The sequence below is a fragment of the Cucurbita pepo genome, chromosome 11 (genome assembly GCF_057944985.1).
Source record: "Cucurbita pepo subsp. pepo isolate OVF chromosome 11, ASM5794498v1, whole genome shotgun sequence".
Lineage (NCBI taxonomy): Eukaryota > Viridiplantae > Streptophyta > Magnoliopsida > Cucurbitales > Cucurbitaceae > Cucurbita > Cucurbita pepo.
This window is the reverse complement of record NC_141808.1, coordinates 2937178-2960203: the sequence shown is the minus strand read 5'-3', so window position 1 is coordinate 2960203 and position 23026 is coordinate 2937178. Positions and strand designations below refer to the sequence as shown.

At 38.4% G+C, this 23026-nt stretch overlaps 5 protein-coding genes across 5 annotated transcripts; 2 read left to right on the top strand and 3 right to left on the bottom strand.

Annotated features, from left to right (window-relative positions):
- Positions 1–1086: 1086 nt before the first annotated feature.
- On the top strand, positions 1087–6541 carry LOC111805587 (protein unc-13 homolog). The gene is made up of 5 exons (XM_087128150.1): positions 1087–1654; positions 2107–2976; positions 3268–3723; positions 4843–5029; positions 5111–6541. Exons 1-5 carry the CDS (start codon positions 1142–1144, stop codon positions 6043–6045), a joined length of 2961 nt encoding a protein of 986 aa, XP_086984276.1. The 5' UTR covers positions 1087–1141; the 3' UTR covers positions 6046–6541.
- Positions 6542–8182: 1641 nt separating this feature from the next.
- Positions 8183–10365, bottom strand: LOC111785706 (SWIM zinc finger family protein / mitogen-activated protein kinase kinase kinase (MAPKKK)-like protein). The gene is made up of 2 exons (XM_087128152.1): positions 10253–10365; positions 8183–9022 (listed from the first exon to the last, which is right to left on the bottom strand). The coding sequence occupies exon 2, from the start codon at positions 9013–9015 to the stop codon at positions 8326–8328; it is 690 nt and encodes a 229-aa protein (XP_086984278.1). The 5' UTR covers positions 9016–9022; positions 10253–10365; the 3' UTR covers positions 8183–8325.
- Positions 10366–11338: 973 nt separating this feature from the next.
- On the bottom strand, positions 11339–16304 carry LOC111805850 (casein kinase 1-like protein HD16). The gene is made up of 16 exons (XM_087128151.1): positions 15700–16304; positions 14636–14767; positions 14482–14555; positions 14322–14391; positions 14062–14117; positions 13879–13950; positions 13501–13595; positions 13338–13404; positions 13121–13250; positions 12811–13029; positions 12577–12719; positions 12332–12506; positions 12086–12176; positions 11833–11990; positions 11564–11752; positions 11339–11478 (listed from the first exon to the last, which is right to left on the bottom strand). Exons 1-16 carry the CDS (start codon positions 16063–16065, stop codon positions 11419–11421), a joined length of 2097 nt encoding a protein of 698 aa, XP_086984277.1. The 5' UTR covers positions 16066–16304; the 3' UTR covers positions 11339–11418.
- A 1999-nt stretch (positions 16305–18303) lies between these two features.
- On the top strand, positions 18304–18989 carry LOC111785704 (lachrymatory-factor synthase). The gene has a single exon (XM_023666086.2). It carries the CDS (start codon positions 18363–18365, stop codon positions 18861–18863), a length of 501 nt encoding a protein of 166 aa, XP_023521854.1. The 5' UTR covers positions 18304–18362; the 3' UTR covers positions 18864–18989.
- A 246-nt stretch (positions 18990–19235) lies between these two features.
- Positions 19236–22249, bottom strand: LOC111806160 (uncharacterized). Its single transcript, XM_087128574.1, has 7 exons — positions 21783–22249; positions 21490–21528; positions 21302–21372; positions 20701–20765; positions 20091–20180; positions 19916–20008; positions 19236–19819 (listed from the first exon to the last, which is right to left on the bottom strand). The coding sequence occupies exons 1-7, from the start codon at positions 22157–22159 to the stop codon at positions 19394–19396; spliced, it is 1161 nt and encodes a 386-aa protein (XP_086984700.1). The 5' UTR covers positions 22160–22249; the 3' UTR covers positions 19236–19393.
- Positions 22250–23026: the final 777 nt, after the last annotated feature.

Sequence of the window (23026 nt, the reverse complement as noted above, 5' to 3'; positions counted from 1 at the left end):
TTATGTCGTTCATGAATTATGTATTTTTTATATCTTTAAAATTATCGGTAATATATTTGATCTACAAATTATCAATAACTTAATTAATTAAAAAATTAAAAGATCAGGAACGAATTAGAAACAAAGGTAAATGATCGGAGACCAATTAAATACTTTTGAAAACGATCAAAAAAACATAAATTTCGAAGTTTAAATACTAAGATACAGTGTGTAGATTATTAGCATCAATTGTAAAGAAATTAGGAACGGACAAACTTTGGGCTAATATGTTAGAGGGATTTTGGAACATGTCGAGTTTGAAGAAAACTGTTATGATATTGATGTAATGGGTAGTTTTGGACTAAAGGGCATAATCGAGATTGAACCAGTTCAGAGACAACAATATTAAAAGATTGATGAAAACTGGGCCGAACGTAAACCCTTGAGTTGTGGTTGAGTCAACCATTTTCATGTCCAATGCATGTCATGACTCAATTGTTTCATGGTTTAGGACGATTTGAACCTCAAACTCTCATTTGTGGCTTTTAGTGTAAGTCCACCACTAGGGCTAGTGGCTTGAGGCTCAATCGAGCATCGATTCACTTTCATTTTGGACTTCTTTTCGTCTAGGTTTGATCTAGCTCAAGATTGGACCAAACTTTGAGCAACTTAGCATTTGGGGCTTTCGACGCTAAGTCAGCCACTAACGCAGGTGACTCAAGGCTCAATTGAGTCTATCTAGCTCGAGATTCGATCGAACTTTGGACAACTCAGTATTTAGGACTTTCGGTGCAAGTCAACCACTAAGGAGGGTGGCTCAAGCTCAATCGAGCCCTAATAAAAAATTACTTGCTAAATAAACAAATAAAAACATAAACTTGACGTAACAATATGTAAATACAACAATAATTTTAAAATATTCCATATGTGCATTTTGGTAAATTTACATCTCAAAATATGAAGAAAAAAAAAAAAAAAAGTTAAAAGCCGTATTATTTATTATTGTTCGACGATGAAATAAATAATCAAAATGATTATTATTTCAATATTAAAAGAAAAAAAATAAAAAAAGGGAAATTGATACCCGCTATTTTACTTATTAGTCCATCATTCTCCACTGTCGACGCGCACTCTTTCTCTCTCCTGTTTTTCTCTCTCCTCCATGGCTCACCTGTTCAGAGACCTCACTCTGGGCCATTCCAAGAGAGAGTCCACTCCTCCGCCGCCGTCTATAACGCCCGTCCGCCCTGTCATTGCGGCTCCCGATCTTCCTTCTCCACTTGGCCAACTCGATTCTCAACTCTCCGATGCCGATCTCCGCCTCACTGCTTTCGAGATCTTTGTCGCCGCCTGTCGAACCTCTTCCGGCAAGCATCTCACGTCCGTATCTTCGGCCAATTCACACGCAGACTCTCCCAATCATCACCATTCCCCGAGCTCCCCTGGATTGCAGCGATCTCTCACTTCCACCGCCGCCTCCAAGGTTAAGAAGGCATTCGGCCTCAAATCTCCCGGTTCTGGCTCCAAGAAGAGTCCTGGCTCCGGCTCTGGCTCCGGCCAGGGAAAGTCTAAGCGCCCGTTGACTGTGGGTGAGTTGATGAGGATCCAAATGGGGGTTTCTGAGACTGTCGATTCAAGAGTCCGGAGAGCGCTCCTTAGAATTTCTGCTGGCCAGGTTCTTGTCATTTTTTTTAAAATAAATTATAATTTCATGCGAAATTCGACAAGTTTTTATTATCTTATCCATTTTATTGGTGGACGTAAGGTATTATTGGTATTGGTGGAAGCCATCATCTTCCCGATCTTTTTCTTGTTCCTTTTTTACTCATTACTCTGTGATTACGATGTTGAATTCGTTGAAGTTCTTGCAATGATCTTGTGCGTCGTGCTAAAATATGATTCAGCATGGCTGATGACGATGATGATGGTTTACACATACCATGTGAAAATGTAACTAAAAATCCGGATCAGGGTTGCTAGATTACCTTGAAATTTCTGAATTTGCATGGTTTCGCTCTTGCATTAAGTGAAAACAGTATATTCATCCAATTGGAAACATCATGTGTTCCATTTGAATTCGTACATAATTTTTGTCTTTTCTGCTCCATATTTTCTTCAATTGTACAGGTTGGAAGAAGAATCGAATCAGTTGTAGTTCCTCTAGAACTATTGCAGCAGCTCAAGGCTTCAGATTTTACAGATCATCAAGAATATGAAGCTTGGCAAAAGAGGACCATGAAAGTTTTAGAAGCCGGACTTCTTTTGCATCCTAAAATACCCGTCGACAAGTCAACTGCTACAGGACAGCGGCTAAAACAAATAATTCATACAGCGTTAGATAGGCCAATTGAAACTGGGAAAAATAATGAGTCTATGCAAGTTCTTCGTAGTGCTGTTATGTCTCTTGCTTCCAGATCATTGGATGGATCACTAAACGAAGTATGCCATTGGGCAGATGGGATGCCACTGAATCTCCGACTCTATGAGATGCTGCTTGAGGCTTGTTTTGATGCACGAGATGATACGTCTTTCATTGAAGAAATTGATGAGCTCATGGAGCATATTAAGAAGACTTGGGGAATTCTTGGATTGAACCAAATGTTGCATAATCTTTGTTTAACATGGGTTTTATTTCACCGATTTGTTGCTACTGGCCAATCTGAACTGGATTTGCTTTATAGTGCTGAAGGTCAGCTAACAGAAGTTGCTAAAGATGCTAAGACCTCAAAAGATTCTGACTATGCCAAGGTTTTGAGTTCTACATTGAGCTCAATTCTGGGTTGGGCAGAGAAGAGGCTACTTGCTTATCATGATACGTTTGATTCTGGAAATATTGATACCATGCAAGGTATTGTATCGCTGGGGGTATCAGCGGCAAAAATTTTAGTTGAAGATGTATCAAATGAGTATCGCCGGAGGAGGAAAGGCGAGGTCGATGTTGCACGCAGCAGGATTGACACTTACATTAGATCATCACTGCGTACTGCTTTTGCTCAGGCAAGTTATACCTGCTCCAACATTCCTTTTTAAGTTATAAGTGATGAGATACATCGTACGTTATACTGGCATCCAATGTTATATTGTGTCTTATCTTACTAAATCTCACAATTTCCTCACCTCATGCTATGACCATTACGCCCTAAGGGCTCCCCTGTGCTTTTGAAAATGCTGATTGTGTCTATTTAAGATTTAGTATATCTCTCAGAATTCTTCGGTATCCTTGATTATGGTAAACTTTCTCGCAGTAAAGTTTATTACTTGACTTCTAGCTTTTTTTGTATTGAGTAGAAAATGGAAAAGGCAGATTCAAGTAGGAGAGCATCAAAAAGTCGGCCAAATTCTCTTCCTCTCCTAGCCATTCTTGCGAAGGACGTTGGTGATCTTGCAGTAAATGAGAAGGAGGTTTTCAGTCCCATACTGAAAAACTGGCATCCATTTGCTGCAGGAGTGGCTGTAGCTACTCTTCATGCATGTTATGGAAATGAATTGAAACAATTCATCTCGGGTGTTGGGGAGTTAACACCAGATGCTGTACAAGTGCTTAGAGCTGCTGATAAGTTGGAGAAAGATCTTGTGCAAATAGCAGTTGGAGATTCAGTGGACAGCGATGATGGTGGCAAGGCAATAATTCGCGAGATGCCACCTTATGAGGCTGATTCTGCAATTGCCAATCTTGTTAAATCATGGATGAAAACAAGATTGGACAGAATGAAGGAATTGGTGGACCAAAATGTACAACAAGAGGTGTGTGCTATAATCTTCATGTGTTTCTGTAGTATGTTGTTATTTTCCCTGGCGAAGGTACTTTATGAAATAAATAGCATGTTGACATCATGGTCCAGGGACTTATTGGCATACCTAGTTCTATTAGCTTTATCTCCCCTCTGTACTCTATTTTATGATTTACTTGCTTATGATATGTCAATAGCTAGCTGTTCTCAAATAGTGATATAACTACTTTGGTGCTTAATATTTTCATTTTTATCAATCTTCACAGTCTAGCAGTAGGTGTAATTAAAATGATAATTGTGATATCCCACATCGGCTGGGGAGGAGAACGAAACACCTTTTATAAGGGTGTGGAAACCTCTCCCTAGCAGACGCGTTTTGAAACCTTGAGAGGAAGCCCGAAAGGGAAAGCTCAAAGAGGATAATATCTGCTAGCGGTGAGCTTGGGCCGTTATAAATGGTATTAGAGCCAGATACCGGGTGATATGCCAGCGATGAGGCTGTTCCCCGAAGGGGAGTAGACACGAGACGGTGTGCCAGTAAGGACACTGGGCCTTGAAGGGGATGAATTTGGTAGGGGTCCCACATCGATTGGAGAAAGGAACGAGTGCCAACAAGGATGCTGGGCCTTGAAGGGGGGTGGATTGTGATATCCCACATCGGTTGGGGACGAGAATGAAATACCCTTTATAAGGGGTGTAGAAACCTCTCCCTAGCATATGCATTTTAAAAACCTTGAGGGGAAGTCCGAAAGGGAAAGCTCAAAGAGGACAATATCGGCTAGCGGTGGACTTGGGCTGTTACAATAATGGAACTGGTTTTCTGATTTGTGAATGCAAATAAAAGAGGCACCAATTTCTTATTTTTAAGATGCCTCTTAATTCTCATATAATAAGCATTTAGCGATCGAACATGCTTATTCCAACTAGTTGCATCCATCAATGATTGTTTGACATGGCTTGCATCAGTAATTGCTTTCAAGGTTATCGACTGGTTACTACAAGTGGTTTCCAAGTCCAACAATTTTAGTCTTTATCCTTTATATTGAATTCTTCTATGGTTTTTGATTAAAAATAAATTCTGTCATATCATTCATATTGACCAAGTGACTTTGATTCATCCCCATGATTGAAGGCTTGGAATCCAAAAGAAAATCAAGGATTTGCACCATCTGCTGTGGAGGTCCTGCGAATAATAGATGAAATATTGGATGCATACTTTCAGCTGCCGATACCTATGCATCCTGTTCTACTTCCTGATTTGGTGGCTGGCCTTGATAGATGTCTTCAGTATTATATAACGAAAGCAAGATCTGGCTGTGGTATCTTCTCCAAACATTAATTTCTTGCTGTCAGTTGATATTATCTGTGTTTTAATCTTCTCTATTTTTCTGGATCCACAGGATCGCGAAATACATATATTCCAACTTTGCCAGCATTGACGAGATGTACCATTGGATCAAAGTTCCAAGGCTTTGGGAAGAAGAAAGAAAAATTACCAAATTCTCAGAGGAAAAATGCCCAAGTTGCAACATTAAATGGGGACAATTCGTTTGGGATGCCTCATATCTGTGTTCGAATAAACACATTCCATCAAATTCGTGGTGAGTTGGAGGGTGTGGAGAAAAGAATAATCACTCATCTGAGGAATTCTGAATCTGCTCATGCAGAAGATTTTTCTAATGGTTTGGGGAAGAAGTTTGAACTCTCGCCTGCTGCTTGTGTGGAAGGAGTTCAGCAACTTAGTGAGACAGTTGCTTACAAAGTCATTTTCCACGATTTAAGTCATGTTTTATGGGATGGTCTTTATATAGGAGAACCCTCATCTTCTAGGATTGAGCCTTTCCTTCATGAGCTTGAGCGGCACTTGCTCATCATTTCTGACACTGTTCATGAAAGAGTTAGAACAAGGATTGTTACTGACATAATGAAAGCTTCTTTTGATGGATTCTTACTGGTTTTGCTTGCTGGAGGCCCTCTGCGTGCCTTTTCCCGGCACGACTCCCGAATAATTGAGGACGATTTCAAGTTACTCAAAGATTTATTCTGGGCAAATGGGGAGGGTATGCCATTAGAGTTGATTGATAAGTTCGCTACCACATTGAGAGGCATCCTTCCTCTTATGCAAACTGACACGGAGAGTATCATAGAGCGTTACAAACGTATGACAGTAGAGACATATGGATCTTCTGCAAAATCTAGGCTTCCATTACCTCCTACTTCTGGGCAATGGAATCCAACTGAACCAAACACTCTTCTTCGTGTTCTATGCTACCGGAACGACGACGCTGCTTCAAAGTTCCTCAAGAAAACTTACAATTTGCCTAAGAAGTTGTAATAGCCAGATGAATGACAGAAATGGTAACCCTTCTGCAGGAGCCTTATGAAGAACATTGCACAGGGCAAGCATTCTTAGAGAACAGTACCATCTTGTGCTGCTGTTTGGCTTTCTGGAGGGGACTGCTGAAGCTTCGTGAGAAGGTTGGTTGATATTTATTCACAATTCAATTGCTCCATCATCATTTTTAGTGCTGCTTTTTGTCTATAAGGCTATCCTTCCACTAAGCATAATAACCTCAGCAAGGTCCCTGTTAGGTAGGGGCCTTTGGTCATCCATCCCTTAATTCATTTTTATTTTTTCATTTTGTTATCATATACAATGATGCCATAGGAGATAGAATCAGTGTCGGCTGTGTATTCTATTTGTTATTTACTAACGCTATTCTGGTATTAGTGTGTATTATGTATAGCACCTATTTTTTAGCCATGTAATAGTTTCCACATGTACATCTTATAGCGCACTACAGGTGCAAATGAGAATGTGTTTGAGTCAATTGTTTGCCAAATAAATGCTGAAACCAGTTTTCTCTAGAACTTAATTGATCACCAAAGCGAAGTACACTATTCCACGGCATTGAATGTGTGAATCTGTGACTGCTCAAGTCCACCGTTAGTAAATATTATTCTCTTTGGGCTTCCTTTCTAGATAAGGAGAGGTTTCCACACCCTTATAAAAAATGGTTCGTTCTCCTTCCCAATCAACGTGGGATCTCACAATCCACCCTCCTTTAGTGCCCAACGTCTTCGCTAGTACATTGTATGGTGTCCTCCCCACTTTAGGCTCAACGTCCTCGTTGGCACATCGCTCGGTGTCCACCCCTTCAGAGCTCAATGTCCTCGCTGACACACGGTATCTGGCTCTGATACCATTTGTAACAGCTCAAGTCCACCCTAGCATATATTATCCTTTTTAGAGTTTCGCTTTCGAACTTTTCCTCAAGATTTTTAAAACGCATCTATTTTTGGATTGGTTTCCACACCTTTATAAAGAATGTTTCGATCTCCTCCCCAACCGACATGGGATCTCACAATCCACCTCTCTTTGAGGCCTAGCGTCCTTGTTGACACTCATTTCTCTCCCCAATTGTTGTCATTTCCTTGTCTAATTGATGAGAGATCTCTTCATCCATCTCCTTGGGGCCCAGTGTTCTCGCTAACTCTCGTTCCTCTCTCCAATTGATGTGGGATCTCACATAATCCTGTATGGTCAACTACTACTAATCCAAGTTCCTCCATAGAATCCAATCTCTGTAATTGATATTACACCGTCCTATACACAAGCAATTCACAGGCAGTTCCAAAGAGTACAAATAACTGACCACTCACTTAGTGAACAACCCATTAATGTAACACATGCAGAGGTGATCGTCATGTCCCATGAACTATTCCCCTCGTGCAAGGTTACACTTTGGTTGGTACTTCCCTAAGCTCCCAGACATGTTAATGAGGAACCGTACCATGTACTGATGGTGACGGATAACTGCAGCCAGGAAGCAGTCCTAGACGTCATCCTCAGCCCTCCGGGAAAGCAAGGCCGAGCCAACTAGTTTATGCATATATCATAGACTAAAATATCTAACATATGAATCTCCACCTTCACACATTGAACTAAAGAAAAGAAAAAAATCATGTTCACGTTGATAAACATATTAGTATTGAGTTCGGGCATTTTAGACATTAATGATCGAAGAAACTCCTTCAAGCTCATGGATGCTTTTCTTCATTATCTTGTCTTCATCTTCTTCCTCGCTTTTGGTTTCAGTTCCCAAATCCTGGTTAAGGGAAGGCTACAACACGATCGAGAGGGGTAAAACAATCGATAATCTTACCATTTCCAAGAACCCGGCTTCTTCCTTTGTCGCCATGACCATCGATGATATGCAACTATAACAGTATGAGCAGCCCCAGAAGCAACTTGAACAGGATCCAGAAGCAACTTTGGGGAATGTTCTTCCTTCCTACGGCCTTTATGAATGAGTAAAGCATAAAGGTATCGATATGATATGAGTTGTTTTCAAACTGATTCCTTCCTTCGAGACAACTTCAAAGAAACGGTATTTTATTAATAATTATTAAATGTCCTAAGACTCGAGGGTTGTTACTATTTTACCGAGATCAATCAAACTAACTCGAACTAACAATAAAAATAATTTACATCTTATTCCTCTAAGCTCGCTATAAATTTCCCTTTAACATTGATTTTGAAGTTGAAGTACTTGAGGATGATTTTACACTACCATCTTATTTCGAGAGATCTTAAGATGTTCGTTTGACTAGTCTAGAGATTGTTGTCAACTACGTCGTGTTTGTTGACATAGGCAGACAAATTCAAATACTTTTGTTGATCTGTCGTCTCTTTCCACCGTGCCCTACACACTACGCAACTAACCCTTCTCCTTCCCTTGCTTCGTTTCCACCTCGAGAAACAATCTTCATGAACAAGATTTCGACACGTCGAACATGCTACAACACGATCGTTCTTCTTCATATCATCCAAACAAACAGGACATGCAGTCCCTTCTTCCACAACATTTGCAGAAGAACCTCTTTCTTTTACCTGAAAGAATTGTTGATGAAATATTCTACGTATGCCAATCTCTGCAAGTGATTCTAACATTATAGGTGCAGCAAGCAAACGATTCAACTGGCAAGGTCGAAGCGTTCTCCTCTGAAGACATACGTCGTCAAGCGACATGCCCAGGGCTCGAATGTAGATAAATAGTATGTGTTTGCATGGAGTAATACGATCGGGACAAGTACACGAAGGGGTGGAGGATAGAGACACGATGTAAACATTGCCTGTGGCTCCCAACACAAAGAAGTTAGAATTGGAGCGGTAAAGGAGGTGGAGGTGATGGTGGAGAGCTCGAACAATCCGGTCAGCCACAGCTTGGGAGGGCTTGAACCGATGAAGATGAAGACGGGGGCCATCCGGTGGGGACGACGAAGTAGAGGCAACGGACTCCATGAGAATTCTGGAAGGAAAAGCAATGAATATGGGTTATAAACAGTTAGTACACATACATATATACACACAAAAACACATTTCAGGTAGGAAGATTCTTTGTGTAGTTTGAAGGGAAAGAGAGGGATTGTTTTATAAGGCGGAGAATTCAAAAGGCCGCAAGGCACGTAATGGCCAAAGAACCCCTTTTTTCTTCATTCAAAAGTCTTGAAACAGTTCATAATGATCATCAAAGTTCTATACAAACAATGTAAAGATCAAAACTGGAAACTGGGGGGGAACGAAACTCTTACGAGCCGAGGCAAATGAAGCTCGACGATCAAGATTGTATCATATTCATTTCAAATATCAGAAAGGGTGCTTATTTTTTCGTGTAAAACGAAAAGGCACACATGGGTTTTATATGTTTATGACTAGCCCAGCTTTCGAATTTAAAAGTTTTGAACTTTAATGCTTGTTTTCGAAGGCCTTTTTATCTTCGTATGTCGAAAGATTGATCTTGAAATGCAGCCATTAGTTATTAAACAAGAAAACGCCACGACGTACTACAGACAGCAGTAATCAAGATATTACACAGCAACCATCAATTTTCACCTGTCTAGAATCTTCATCGGTAAAAAAAATCAAACCCCATGAGTAATATGTTGAGGATTGTTGGGAGAGGAGTCACACATTGGCTAGAGCCTTGAAGGTGTAGTCAAAAGTGACTCAAGTGTCAAACAAAAGGTGTACTTTGCTCGGAGGAGGATTGTTGAGGATTGTTGAGAATTGTTGAGGATTGTTGGGAGAGGAGTCCCACATCGGCTAGAGCCTCGAAGGTGTAGTCAAAAGTGACTCAAGTGTGGAACAAAGGGTGTACTTTGCTCGAAGGATTGTTGGGAGAGGAGTTCCACATCGGCTAGAGCCTCGAAGGTGTAGTCAAAAGTGTCGAACAAAAGGTGTACTTTGTTCAAGAGGAGGATTGTTAGGAGAGGAGTCCCACATCAGCTAATTAAGGGGTTAAACCCATTGATATGAGGCATTTCGGGGAAACCAAAAGTAAAATCATGAGAGATTATGCTCAAAGTGGACAATATCATATCATTTAGAGAGTCGTGGTTTCTAACATACTAAGCAAGATGTTAACAAAATATCGTCAACTATCAGGGAAACCAATTACTCGAATGTCGGAATCTATTACCCAGATGACAAACTAAGCACGAAAATGAAGTTAAAGCATCCGAGCAAAACGTTAACGTACCTTCAAGCTTAAAACCCTGTCACGCACGGTGTATGTGGCTAGGCATCCGAGAGGCGTCAGCAATTATACATATAGATTGTGGAAGTGCTAATCAAAGATTCAAACACCTGCAGTTGATAATGGAAACAGATTAAGTAAAGAAACATTAAAGATTCAGACACTTGTAGTTGATAATAGAAACATGAACATAGTCAAACCACAAAGTCCATATGAACAAATATTTTAAAACGGAAAGATTTCCCTTACCACACAACACCAAACACAATAGTTCATTGAGCGCTCGGAAACCAGAAGGCAGCCATTATTCATTCTCGATGAACGATGGAGTCCCGCAATTTTTTGACTCGAACGCTAGGCCAAACACAAGAAGAGAATGGTAATAGTGAACTGCCATTACCAAATCGACAAGCTATAAGAGGCGAACTAGCTGCTAAAAGATGGTGGCTGAATCTGACCAATAAGTCCATTAGCAAAATGGCACATTCAGCCTCTGGAACACCCGAACGTAGCTGCAATTCGTGCCTCGACTATGTTCAGCTACGGAACCTCTGGTTTCATGAGAAATCTTGTAATCTACTGCAGGGGGAAGGAAACTTTATAATCCTACATAGAGACATGCCAGGGAAAAGAAACTATAGAACATTTGTCTCTAAAATGGAATTGAGAGGTAAAAGTAAAAATAACTAATGATTATATTGATAAAAATTCACTAAAAATGTCACGTAGAATATCCTCAGTTCCAAAAAGGTGGGAGATATGGATCTAAGTACAAGCAAGATGGATATGAATACCCATAGCCCACTGATGCTCGATATCTATAACGGCACATTCCCCGACGCCCCGAAAAGATGACCCTATGCTGTGGACATGCCTTCAACCAAGAACTAGTGCTCAAGACTATACAAAACCTTTAACAAATTGGTAAAAATACCCAAACCCCAGAGACATGAAAGATCTAAATTTAGCTCATACTTGAATAACATGAATGAAAGTCAGAGCATAGGTGCCTGTATCTGATGCAGTACGGTGGCGACGTTAATGACCAGTTTAGCTACATCAACTCCATTTTCCCCAGTCAACTGTGTCCTAAAAATTCGTATCCGCCCAGAGAAGAGCACCGTCTGTTAAAAATTGCAGGCTCTAAGTGGTGTCGACTTAGGGGTGTTTCATGAAACGGTTCGGCCATAGCAAATAGATGCAATATAAAGGTTCTTTGCCCATTTCTCCTGCATAAACACCAGAAACCAAGACTTTCAGAAATTTAACAATGCTAAACAAAGATATAAAGTAATGTGCGTTCGCACGACTAACCTTGACATGTGTACTAGGAAAGGCAGATGTTCGGAGTGTTTCTTGAGTTTCATCAGCGGGCTTTCGCCTTGGCACACTCAGAACAAACGCAGCCTGGTCCAAAGTTGCTGCAGTTGACGTGATGCGGTAACCATTATCCCACCTGCGATGAATACCTTCGCTAGGATACAGGAAATCTAGTTCCACAACCTGTTAAGTGATCGAAAGTCAAAATCGAAGTCAAATTGGTTTTAATCGAACAAGTTTAGTAAAACCAATTAGCCTAAGACCTGGTCCGAAAATCCTGCACCACGAGACATGACAATAGCCCATCTACTCCCGGCGGTAGCCATGGCAGTAACGTAAAATCCCTCCCTCCATTTCTTAAGTATCCACTTGAAGGGAAATGAATCGCTGACTTTATAGGATTGCTGGAGGTACTGAGTCCCTGCATTAAATTATAAGTATAAGAAGCAACACATACACACACAATACGACCGCGTTTTCTTCTAGCCATTTGGAATATGTTGAATTAAGACGAACCTTTGGACATTACTACCAATGAGCTCCCATTATTAGCTCCTGCTATTGCACTGATGTAATAGTTTTTCTCCCACTGTTCCACGATCCACTCCTAAATGAACAAACGAACGTTATTAGCCATTTAACTAACTAGAGCACGAACTCTGTTGATACGAAATAAAGTAGTCTTCAGAATCCATGGGCCAAAATGAAAAACAAACATGCAGAGTATCCAAGATAATTGTTATCTTCATGGGAAAAAGCAACCTTGTGAAGAAAGCATGGTGAGAGTTCATAAACTTGAGCAGTAAATCCAGTTCCAGCGTCCATAATAAGGGCCCAAAGGTTCGAACATGAAGCAACACAACTAATAAACAAACCATCTTCATTCCCTTTCTCGATGTGCTGAGAGAGCCTCATATCAGCAACGTTATAGTGATATCTACATCGGGCCAAGTTAATTAGTAACCTTATGATGCAATTGAGCTTCATCTTTAGAGTCGAGTGCAAACCTTTGTTTCATTGGTCTACGGGCGTTATAAACACTAATCCATTGAGTTGCAGGCATCCCCATTCTAACCTTCTTCTTCGGTTGTTCATCGTCTTCGTCCTCCATGGATAGCCTTCCTCTCTTATGCCCAACCTGAAATATAAGCTTCACATAACAAATGATGTTTTAGATAATACTCAAGTGCAAAGTTTACAATCAAAAAGTGCAATGATGAAATCAAGGGAACAGTGAATACTTTCTGAGCACCATCTGTGTTTATTGGATGGATATCGGGATTCGGACCGACAATTCCATCAAAGAGGGAGATATATCTTGCATAGTTTGGCTCTTCATCAAATTTCAAATTTACAACATACTCGACAAACTGTCTAAAAGGCTGAGGGCAAAAACAGCACAATGTTTCAGAGGACGTAGCCATCTTCTTCTTGGACACGAGGAATCCTTTATTTTCGCCCTGGAGAAAATATATACTCCGAGTTCAGAACAAATCTATCATATGTTTACACAAAGAGTTAATATCCATCAGCCCCGAAAAAAACGTAAACCTGATATCCTTGCCATGGCAGCCGACCACGAATAAGAAAAACAAGAGTGTAAGCAAGCGATTCCAAGTCATCTCTTCGACTAGCAGTTCTGCCAAGATGTGCATGCACACTAGCATACCGAACTGTTCCTCTGAATATAGAAGTAAGATGGAGTTGTTTAAGAGCCTAAATGTTATATGAGTATACAAATATCTCATCATATATACAGCTTTCGTACCGGAAAATGTCAGGCCGTTGATCATACTCAACATGTTGACCAGTCGAACTATCTCGCCACTTGGTTGCTATAAGATGGACAAATGAGACGGTAAGGTGTATTTCATATGTAAACAAAATAACATTCCACGAGATGGAAACGGTTAATAAAAAGAATGAGATACCTAAACCAAGATCTACAAGAAACAACTTTTTCTCTTCCGGGGTTCCTGGAGGACCGAGCAGAAAGTTTTCAGGCTTCACGTCACCATGCACATACCTGTCAGAGACATTGACAGAGTCATTCAAGAGCAGAAAAATAATTACAAGAACACTGCTAAATCATTCATAAGCCAGTGAATGAGCTAACTATGTAACAAATATCTAGCTTAGCCGTAGTAGATGCAAGAATCATTCATCATAGCTGGCATAATGTTTTGTGCAAAGGTATCTAGATCCGACACAGACTTAACACGTTCCTTTACAGCTACAGCATCCTAGGACCCTATGCAACTTTACTGTCCCTCCATATCAAACAAGGGAATACAGAATAAAGGCCTCACCCTCTAGAATGCATCTTCTCTAATATAGAGATCGCCTCAATTGCGATACATGCTACCATTTCAATAGACATCCTGAGATTCGAAGAAAAATTTAGACATATTACCATGCGGAAAATCAGCACGAATAAGTTACAAATAGTGGGAAAACCTAAAACAAATGATATAAAATTATAATAAACTTACGTGTGAGCATTGTTATTCCAGACATCCCAAAGACTAGGTCCAAGCATGTCCATAACCTATATCCAAAGTATCGCTATTCACAACGAAATATAAATAATAGTACAAATCTTTGGTTAATCCGAGCATGGCTCAGTAGATAAAGGCACCGATGGTAATCAATCTACCAACCCCTAATTGTTGAACTCAGAAGATTATGCAAATCTCTGATGCGCTTCAAGGCTTTAACAGAAAGTAAAAAACGTAAAGGAAACAAAGCATACCATGACAAAATAGTCACCTTGCCGACCCTTGTAATGAACTCGTGGCACACCATGGCTACCACCTAAAACGCTGAAGAACCAAGAGAAAAGTAATTAGAACACGTAATATAAATAACCTTTTGTCTAAAATATAATCCACAAGGACTGAGAAGAGCATTACTTGTAAACCTGCCACTCGTAAGGAGGTCCATAGTTGCACCCTTTACTACTTCTATGCTCAAATTTTAAGGCCACCTGTAATATGGATAGATCATATGAAATGTAGGTAACGTAAACAAAGAATTCGGTAAGCGTTACAAATAGGGATACCATACCTCCACAGCTCCCGGGCCAGATCTTTCATTCAAGCTCATAGGACCCATGCGTCGACCCACAAACACCTGTCCAAAACCTCCTTTTCCCAGTTTTCTTTCAACTTTATATAACGGAGAACCACCAACCTGAACCTGTTGCATTAAGAGGATAAAACGTTTGAAAAAGAAAAATGAAGCAAAAAAACGCCATCGTATCACTTTTATATCATTGCAGAAAAACATCTGAATGAAGATAATCATGTGCTAAGTGCAGTAGTAAGACTCATCAACAAGATAAGTTCCATGCAAAGAATTTGTCTTTGACACTCGAATACTTGCAGCTCCGCGAATTTTAAGTAGAAACTAGAACACTACCTGAAAACGATACCAAATATAGAGAATCTGTAACAGCCCAAGCCTACCGCTAGCAGATATTGTCCTCTTTGGGCTTTCCCTCATGAGCTTCCCCTCAAGGTTTTAAAACTTGTCTGCTAGGGAGAGGCTTCCACACCCTTGTGGGATCCCACAATCCACACCCTTGAGGGCCAGCGTCCTCGCTGGCACACCGCCCAATATCTAGCTCTGATACCATCTGTAACGGCTCAAGCTAACCGCTAGCAGATATAGTTCTCTTTGGGCTTTCACTTCTAGCTTTCCCCTCAAGCTTTAAAACACGTCTACTACGGAGAGGTTTCCACACCCTTATAAGAAATGCTTCGTTTCCCTCTCCAACCGACGAGGGATCTCACAAAAATTCTCGAAATGATTACCAACAATTGTTTAACACCAGATAGATGAAAGCGTATCAGACCATAGCTATGCTCCAATCTCAAACAAAGCAATCTCTAAAAGTTGCATAAGTTCATAAGTAACAAGACCAGCAGAAAAAACTTGGGGTTGCCCATTAATAACTCATACATTTCCAAAGAAATCAAAGAAATCAGCACGTAGGAACAGGGTGATAGAATTAAAGCCCCAATTTTCTTCACCAATCTCTCCCTGTTCTTTCTCAACCATCAACACAAAGCCATCGATTCAAGAAACATCAGAAAACAAACACACATCCAAGAATTAAAGAGCTTCACCTTCTCCGGAAGAGGAGTAGCCGTCCCTTCATCCTCGGCTACAGGACCCTTATCGCCGTTCCGTCCACCGGTATCAAACTCATCCATGGCTCTGCCACCAACCTTCAGTACGTCTTTATCCTTCCCCACTTCGTGTTTTCTCTCACGCAGCCTCGTTTCAATACCGATTCCAGGGTTCACTCTATCCCTCTCACCATCGGCAACGATCGCGTCCCTCCCCTGCTTAACACTCTTCCCTCCGCCGCGTTTAGCCGGCTGCCCTCGGTGGCGTGTTCTCACAGTTGACTCAATGGGTGTTTGGCGGGAAATCGGGACAGGGTCTTCGTATAGCCGGCTCCGGCGTGCTTTGCTACGGAGCTCAGGCATCGTACAGCCGGTGGTCCATGAAGGACGGCAAACTTCGCCGGAGAAGAAGACTCAGGAATCATCTACGGCCATGGGAAACCCCAAATTTGAAACTGATAACAGAGAATGTAGGAAAAATCAGAGTCCAGAGCCGACCGACAGAGAAGGCGAAGATCTGTGGAGTGCTGAACCGAAGAGTACAGTGATCTTCAAGTACAGAGCAACGAGAGAAACAGAGCTCAGCCTTCGTTTATGCAGCCCTTTTCTTTTATTTTTTTATTATTATTTAAACGAATTACAAATTTATTCCCTAAATTTTAAATTTAATTATTACACATGTTTTAATTTTTTTTGAATTCGCGTATTTTTTAAAATAAAAGTAAAATTCATATATACATTCCATGTATTATTTTATTTTTAAAATTTTTTAAAATTTATCAATTTATTATTCACAAAATCATTAATTAAATTAATATAAATGTGAGGACTAAATTGGAATTTTAATTATTATTATTATTATTTAGTTAAATAAGATTGCATTTAGGGATGATACAATATATTAATTAATCAATATTTGTTAGTTTTTTAGTATAATTTTATTATTTAATTTTTTATTAGTTACATGTCTAGTTATTTATAGACAGACTTATTGTATTGTTTCATTATTTTTAACAAAATTAAATGTTTCATTTTCTTGGTCTGATTTAATTAATTTTATTTGATATATATATATATATATATATAATGAGAATATTAGAGTATGTGTATTAGTCAACCTTGTTTCTATACAAAATTTTATTTTATAAAATTAGCGATTTTATTCTTTTACGATTTTATTTTAAATATAATAAGATTTTATTTTAAATATAAAACATCAAAGTATTAGTCAAATAAGAACAAATAAGTATTTATCCATCTTTATATTCACTCTAACAATGTTACGTAGTTCAACAACGTTAAGGTTTGTTTGACCCATAAATTTCGAACTTTTACAAAATAAAGGTATAAATGAAAATTAGGTTTCAATTCAAATTACACGAAAATGGGCCTGGGCCTGCAGAAGTCCAGCCCATTTATGTAGTACAGCACAGGTTTGTTTGGCCCATAACAGTTCTCTCCCATCCAAAAGTCAATAGTTCTTTTTATTATTATTATTATTATTATTATTATTATTATTATTATTATTATTATTATTATTATTATTATTACATAATTGATATTTTATCCAGACAAAAAAAAAAAAGCCAACTATTTATCTTTAAGACTAGTCCTAGAAAAAAAAAAAGAGAGACAATAAAGGAGAGATTACTCTGACAAGGTCGGGATTGTATTTTCCGTCCCTATTCTCACTTTTAGACGTATAAAATAAATATAGAGTAGTTTTTTTTTATATTTGTAAATTAAGAATTTCGAAAAAAATTGAAAATGAAATGGGATTATATATTTTTTAAAAGATATTTAATTATGGGAGAAAAAGTTAATATAATCATAAATATTATTTAATACTAATAAATTAATCATAATAACAATAATTAAATATTAATACATTAACATTAATTAAAGTATATTGATAATTAAATTTCATCATTTAATTAATAAAAAATAATTAAATATGAATAGTCATATTTATTTGAATAGTTAAAGATAATATAAAATATTATTTATAAACGTATCAGTAAAAGTTTAATAAGCCAAATAGTATAATTTATTTTAATTTATATATTTTCGTCTGTGTATTTTTTTAATTTAAATAAAAAAAATACAAATTATTTATTTATTTATTAAATATACACAAATTATAATTAAATTTAATTGGAAATTTAGGAGGGAGCAAGAGGGACCAAAGTCTATTTGGACCCAACATTTGTCATAAATGCGTGCACCGTCAGTGGCATGGATGCCAAATAAGAACTCCAAAAATTATTTATTTATTTATTAATAACTTTGCAATGAATTTATTCGTAATAATGGCCCTGAGGATGGTCTTAACAGTAATTTCACAATCATGTTATGTAATTTCCTTTTTTCCACGTTGTTTTTTATTTTTTATTTTTAAAACAAGATATTATTTTTAGATAAACTACAGAATATTTTTATTAATTTTACATGTTAATATTGTAACGGTAGAAACTTATAGCTTAATTCACACGCCCCATAAATGTCCCATTTCCGAATATTTTAATTACTTATTTTTAAAAAAATAAATAAATAATTGATTTTTTTTTTTAATTGTTCTGTTTATAAAAGTCAAAAGACTTGGAACTTGAAGAGAAAACAGACCAAAAGCTTTTCTCTCTCTGTCTCTCTGTCTCTCTCTCATGGAAGAACAGTTGCTGCCGCTGTCGAAGTGGGAAGGGGAAGTCTCCGCCGAGACAACCGCCGGGAAGCCTCACGAGATCTGGCCGTTGCTGGCCGATGACTTCTGCAGTCTCCACAAATGGCTTCCAATAGACACGTGTCACTACGTGGAAGGTGTAGAGGGGCAGCCGGGTCTGATCCGGTACTGCGCCACCACCGACACGACGTCGTCATCAGAACCATCGATTAAGTGGGCCCACGAGAGGCTGAAATTGATTGATCCGACCCAACATATTCTCACCTACGAGATCCTGGACAACAACGTCGGATTCAAGTCGTACGTGGCCACCATGAAGCTGCTGCCTGGCGGCGGAGACGACGGCGGCGGGTGCAAGATGGTGTGGTCGTTTGAGGCGGATCCGATTGAAGGGTGGCCGCTGGAGGAATTCGTGAAGTATCTTGAATTTTCTCTGCAGCAAATGGTGAACAAAATGGCAGAGTATTTGCAGAAAAGTCCCTGAACTTTCTTCAAATTATTAAATGAACCTATGCTCTTTGATTTCTCAGTTGCAGGTCTCAAATTAAATCATCATATTTCTTGTTAACAAATAAATAAATAAATAAATAAATATTCCTTTTTTTTTTCATGGTTGAAATTTGGAATAATCATGTGCAAGAAAATTCAATATTTGGGGTTTTAAAGGTCAGAAGGTTTCTTTTTTATATTGGTACATTCAATAATTGATATTCGATTATGATTTTTTTAAAAAAAATTAAAAAAAAAATCAGATTATTTGGAGAATATTATGTAAAGTTGACTTTGATATGATTTAAATTAAAGACAATTTTGAACGCTCGTAAAATCTATGACTAAATCGAGAGTAGACTCATAGTTAACGAGTAAAAGGGTAACATTTTAAAATTTAGTCCCGTCGAGAATGAAAGACTGATTAGGACCTAATTATTATGAGAAGTAAAGTTAGTCTATAAGATACACAAGTTTAGTAGCCACTAGAGCAAACACAATAAACTAAGACCCTGAAAGTGTTCTTCATTTTGCAAGAGTTTTGTTGGCATTTAGCCTTTTCATCAACCAATTGATTATATCCTGACCAATCTCCTCTCGCTCAGGCTCAAACAGCAAGTCGTGCAAGAACCCTTCATACAGCTTTATGTCTTTGAACTCAGAAGCTGCCTCATTGTACAGATCCTGGGATGCTACAGGATCCGTGACTTTGTCGGCTGTCCCGTGGAGGACGAAGAACGGGACGGTGACTGACTGGAGGTTTTGCATCAGGTATGATGAAATCCGCAAGATCTCGTGGCCTGTTCGGACTCTGATCGGTCCGGTGTATACTAATGGATCGGAGTATTTGGCCACGAGTGCTGCAGGGTCCCTTGAAACTGGAATGCCTCTCTTGTTTGCACCTTTGAACTGAAACTTTGGAATCACTATGGAAAAGATTGGAGCTAGAGCCTACATTATGGAAGTAGTTCAACATGAGTGTGTTTATAACTCAGAATTGCACAGTATTCTCGACGGCCAATCGACCGAAATCGGGACTATACTTACCTTGACAATAGGATGGGCGGGTTTAACTCGCAACGCAGGCGAAGTCAGTATAATTCCCTTCACCATTTTCTCTATGTGAGGGCTTAAAGCGGCCTGCATAAAATTGTAGTTAAGGAGACTGAAAATGGATATCACTTTGCCAGATGGGTTAGGGATGTTTTTTGAATTAACTGACCTTCAAAACAACGGCCCCTCCCGTGGAGTGTCCAAAGAGGAAGCATGGTGTTTCAGGGTTCTCAGATTTAATCTTTTCTAAGAATGCCCCCTGCAGAATGGAAAAACAATGAACATTCCCTTCCAAATCTAAACTAATTCCTTGAACAAATAATTCAATCCCATAAGGAAAGTGTCATCATAACGTCCATGAAAAACAAAAACACATGCATAGCGTAGTTGTATTTATTTTCTTATACTTAGGTTAGAATATGTTTTTACTTTTAATACTTATTTAGTATTTCGTTGTGTTGTTTTAAAGATGTTTTCGAACACGCAAGTCCATGATAGTGTTTTAAGATGAAGTTTAAACGCTTATTTCCGCACAAAATGATTACATTATGATGACGGTCGCGACTCTATTTAAGTAGAAATTTAGTGTCAATCATTTGATAGTAAATGTCTGTTCTAATGTGCATGAAAACAAAAAGATGGAAACATAGTTGCACTATAACAAGATGACAAGCAAGCATTAGAAATCAAAGGAATAAATTCAGCTTCTAGAAATAAAGATCAAACAAAACTTCACATCGGATTAAGTTATTGTGCAGATCAATGAAAATTGAACTTACAGTATCAGCAACAACATGGTCAAGAGAGGGAACAAATCCATGTAATCCATCACTTCCACCATGGCCTACAATAAGAACACAAGACAACAGCCATGAACACAATTAAAATCTTTCACCAAAACGACTAATTTCCAATATCATCCAAACTAAAACAAAAATCATCAACATTCATGTGGGAAAAAAACAGAGTATTGAAAACTTTTGTTAGATTGTCAGAGAAACCAAAGAACAACAATGTTGCGGTGTCTAGCCATGCACAAACTTGTTGTCAATATAGTCAGGAATATATAAACAACAAAGCAATTGATATCCTATTAACATTTAGTTTAAGCTTTTGTGTTCATAGGTGATTCAACATGATACTAAAACAGAAGGGCTTTGATTCGAACTTCTATAACGTCGTTTTCTCATCAATTAATATTAATTTCTACTTGTTAAACCTCCGGTAATGTCATTTCCTTCCCAATTACTACAACCCATCAATTAAAAGAAATGATGATATAGAGAAGAAAACTATGAAGAAATCTAAACAGAAACTAGAAAGTTTCATAAAACACCACGAGAGAGACACAGAGAGAGGTGATATGTATAGCTTAGCTACCTATCCAATCTATTGCATAAACGCCGAAGTTGCAAGAGGTTAATCGGGTGGCAAAATGAGCATATCTTCCACTGCAAACAAGCACCAAACAAAACCATTGGGAATTAAAAACAACAAATCTGACAGCAGAATCCATCCATAATAAATAAATAATTCTACATATTCATATGAAATAACTTTAAGATCACCTGTGCTCGTTAAGCCCATGGATGATGATCAAAATACCCCTGAAAGAACATCACAATACAATTTGCCGTGAGAAAACAGGGAACCTTCTAATGGATAATATAAAGTAATCAGGAATTCAAAAAACTAATCAATTCCTTTGATTCTGTATCTTCATGAGATATCAATTAGGTAAAATTTCATCGAACAATTCAACAAACGTTTCAGCTACACGAAAAGTTAATCCTAGTTTCCAAAAGGCTCCAATACAAATTTCTAACCAAGTTAAAATTAGAAAGCAAACTAAAACACTTACTTCAATTCACCGGATTCCGGCAACCAGGAGCGGCAAAACAGGGCGTTTCTCTTAACGCCATAGAACAACGAGGTACTCCAACGGCCATGAAACCCCCCGTCTCCGATGTTTTCGCCCATTTCGATGACCTCAGCCAACGCCCTCCGTCGCTGGGTATCTTCCTCCTCCATCCGCCATACCAATCGCCTCTTCTTGACAGAGGACTGAGCCGGACACGTTGACGTAGCCGGAGAACGGCGGCGGCGAGGCCAGAGGAGGAGAAGCAGAGAGAGGAAGAAGGTGTGGATGAAAATGAGAGAAGTCCTCAGAGTTTTGAAAATCGGAATAATCCGATTGCTCGCTCCGGAGGTCAGCTGGTCCATCTCGCCCCTTGACATGGCGGAGATGGAATATTTTACAGAGCGAAATCAGAGAAACGGAGACGATCAAATGAATTTCAGACCATCCACTCCGAATGAAATTCCCACCAATGGGTATAAATAGTCTATTCAAAGAGAATCAACGCCAATACGAAGACTGAAATCTAGACCGTTAGTTTCTGAAGAACATATCCAATGGTGGGAATTGATTCCTTAGAAGCACAACTCTACACCCGAATGCAGAGAACTATTTGAATGTACGGTCCACGTGTACACAATTGACGTGGATTACGAGGCATTGATCAGCCGTAGAGAATTGTGGCGGTGTTGTCTATGTTCTTTTTTTTTTTTCTTTTTTTTTTAATTAAACCTAAAATTAAAATTTATTTCATTCCATATATTAATAATTTTGATTTTCCTAATAATTAAAATTTTAATGTATAGATATATTATTTTTGGGTGTAGAGTCAAAAGTTAGCTGAGCTGGCGTATTTAAAATAATTTGCAAACAATAATAAATAATTGAATTAAATTATTTTCTCCAAAAAAAAGGTGTAGAATTAAATGTATAGAGGTAGTTGAGCGACAAATGAGACTCCACCGATTTATTAATTTATTAATTTATTTATTTTATAATGACATTATAATAAATAGATTTGAGGGTTTAATTAAATTTCCATTATTGAAATAAATTATGGATTAAAGATTTTATAATTTTTTGTTTTTATTGGCTATTAATATATCCATATATTTATTATTATTTAAATTGGTATGTATTTAATAATATATATATCTATAAAAACAATATATATTAAAAAATAAAAAAGTTGTTAGGCGAAGGGCATTAATTTTCATGGAAAAATTGGTAACAGATGCCGTTGACCA